At 54.1% G+C, this 2739-nt stretch overlaps 1 protein-coding gene across 1 annotated transcript in view; it reads right to left on the reverse strand.

Annotated features, from left to right (window-relative positions):
- The window catches only part of LOC123167339 (probable glucan endo-1,3-beta-glucosidase A6), a 3106-nt gene extending 921 nt beyond the window's left edge, over positions 1-2185 (reverse strand). The window contains exons 1-2 of the mRNA XM_044585183.1: positions 1992-2185; positions 568-1884 (exon numbers count right to left, since the gene is read on the reverse strand). Of these exons, the coding sequence (XP_044441118.1) occupies positions 568-1884; positions 1992-2136 (1462 nt within the window). The 5' untranslated portion in view covers positions 2137-2185. The remainder of the gene's footprint in view (positions 1-567; positions 1885-1991) is intronic.
- Between the last annotated feature and the right edge of the window lie 554 nt (positions 2186-2739).

The following is a 2739-nucleotide window of genomic DNA, read 5'->3' on the forward strand; positions in this document are numbered from 1 at the left end:
CAAGTCCAAATGGATTCTAAAAATTATGTATGAAGTATATGCAAGAAACTAAAATAATACTGTATTCTCTATTTTTTTGCGAATAATAATACTGTATTCATTAGTATGCAATCAGAAAAAGGATCATAACCTGGGGCATTAGGCATAGAAAATGATAGGCATGAAATGCGAACAGCAAATCACACATGTTTCGAGGTGAAGTGAAAATACAATTCAGAAGTTTTTTTTTTTTGCGAATAATTCACAAGCTTAGTATGTACTCTACAATGGCGAGCCTAATGTTTAGCAAGATCAACGTTGAGGCAATGTGAAAACTTATCCAACTATTAAACTCATCCTGCTAAAAAGAAACTATTAAACCCATCAGCTAGTATCTATTTTCTCCATATCTATGGTCATATTTCTGTTAACAAGTATTATCGAAAAAATACTGCTGCTGCTAATTATCACCACATTATAATGACAACAACCACAATTACTGGAAAACAATTTTATCTAGTATAGCTAGCAAGCACCAAATTTGTAAAGATTTCCGAGCATTAATCAGGAATGCTTAGACGAACTTACTTGGATCTTTGTTAGTCTTCACTGCAAGGCCATTGAAGTAACAACTGCCTCCCTTCGCCTTGAACTGCTGCCAGTACGCATTGATCGCGTAGCTTGCATGCGCGTCGAGGGTGTTGGGCTCGTAGCACGCACCGCCGGGCTGGATGGCGGCGCACGTCCCTGTCCCTTGCCCGCACGCGTAATTCAGGGCGAGGGCCACCGCCGTCTCATTCAACGGCTTGCCACCGCCGGCCAGGACGCACCACTCGAGCTTGCCGGTCTGGTCATCCGGCGGCGGCAGCGGCGGGTAGGAGCGAGCCGTCCGCCTGCCGGTGAGGTCAATCTGGTACACCCACGTACCGTTCGGGTAGAACATCCCCCAGTGCCGCTCAGTGCCCGCCCCCGGCTTCAAGTCCTCGTTGTACAGCGCGAAGACGAACGCCGGCATTTTGGACCTCGGTCGCGCCGGCGTGCCGAGTTTTTTGTGCATCCGACGGGCGAGGTGGCGGTTGTAGAGCGCGGCGTTGCGCACGTTGGCGCCGGCCTGGCCCGGGTCGCCGGCGTTGGGCCAGCCTGTCTCCGAGATGGCCAGCTTCACGCCGCCGTACCCCAGCTTGTCCATCGCGGCTATGCAGGCGTCGAGCATTTGGTCGAGCAGGTTCGTGTAGGCGAGCCTCGTGGCCGGATCGACGTAGTGGCTGCTCGCATTGCCCTCGAAGAGCGCGTAGTCCAGCGAGATGTCCTTCTGGTTGGCCGCCCAAGGGAAGTACGGGTACGCGTCGACGAAGTAGTAGGAGCGGGTGTGGTTGAGGAAGTCGAGCAGCGGCCGCATGACGGGGTCGGCGATGTCCTCGCGGAACGCGCCGGCGGACGGCGGGTAGGACGCCGCGAGCGCGTCCATGGCGAGCGGGGTCCCGAGCTTGACGCGGCCGAGACCGATCGCGTGGAGCGCGTGGCGGAGGTTCTTCATCGCCGGCACGATCTTGCCCCACGTGGACGCCGCGAGGGCGGGGTAGGAGAGCAACTCGTTGCCGACGAGCAGGTACCTCACCCGCACCCGGGGGTGCCGCTTGAGGTTGTTGTCCACCCACTTGCGTGCGGCGGCGCGGGAGTCGGCCAGAGAGGGGACGATGTCGTTCGGCACCATGACGGAGACCGGGATGCCCGTCCCGGCCAGGGCGTGCAGGATGCGCTGGTCGGCGTTGTAGAGCTTGACGGCGCCCGCGTTCGCCTTGCGGAGGAGCTTGACGGAGCGCGCCGCCGTGGGGAGGTCGTCGCCGAGGTTCCCGTAGTTGACGCCGATGGCGCGGGGCCGCCTGTACGCCGCCGCCGCCGCCGCTGCATGCATGCAACAGAGGGTAGTTAGCCACGGTGGTGACTGGTCAGGAACTAATTAATCAAGTAACATTAGATTGGTGCACGGAGAGGGGAACGTGAGGGATCACCATGGCAGTGGCACGAGAAGGCGGCGAGGAGGAGGAGGAGGGCGCAGATGGAGGAGGACGCCATTTCTGCTCGTTTGTTCTCTTGCCAAATGTTGAATCTCTTTTGATTTTGATCTGAGATGGAATGGAGAGTGTTTGTGATCATATAAAGGGGAGGGCTTTTAGGGAGAGATTGGGTTAAATAATTATTAAGCCCACGAATATAATTAAAACAGGGAAGGAAAATAGCGCTACGTAGCCTTCTTTTCAGGGGATGCCGCTACCTAACCATTTTTCTCGGGGGTGCCGCTATGGGGAGTAACCTGGAAACCCTAAAACGGCGCAACAGACGCTCCGGGTTGGGAACACTAACAGACCCCGCATGTGAGCCGAACTGCACTAACAGTATCATTCCTTGTGACTGCACCAGCAAAAGAGTAAAGTGCGCACCTAAAAAACAATGCAGAATACGTTTGCTGCAATTTACAAAGGGCGAGCGAAAACTTGTCTCAGTTACCTTTTCTTTGGAGAAATCTCACCCAGTTTATTGATTCGAAACCATGTTTGTATGTACATGTCTCAGTTACGTGACATCATTCGGGTCGATATGAGGGCGATTTAAACATGCTTTTTCGGGGACAGACACAGGCTCGCCTCAGGGTGGGCCCTTGCGTCGCTGCTATTGGGCTGGCCCAGTAGCTTCGTTCATCGCCTGTTTGTTTGTCCTATCTTCTTTGCTTATGCCCTAAAAAAAATCTTCTTTGCTTCT

The sequence above is a fragment of the Triticum aestivum genome, chromosome 7D (genome assembly GCF_018294505.1).
Source record: "Triticum aestivum cultivar Chinese Spring chromosome 7D, IWGSC CS RefSeq v2.1, whole genome shotgun sequence".
NCBI classification, from domain to species: domain Eukaryota; kingdom Viridiplantae; phylum Streptophyta; class Magnoliopsida; order Poales; family Poaceae; genus Triticum; species Triticum aestivum.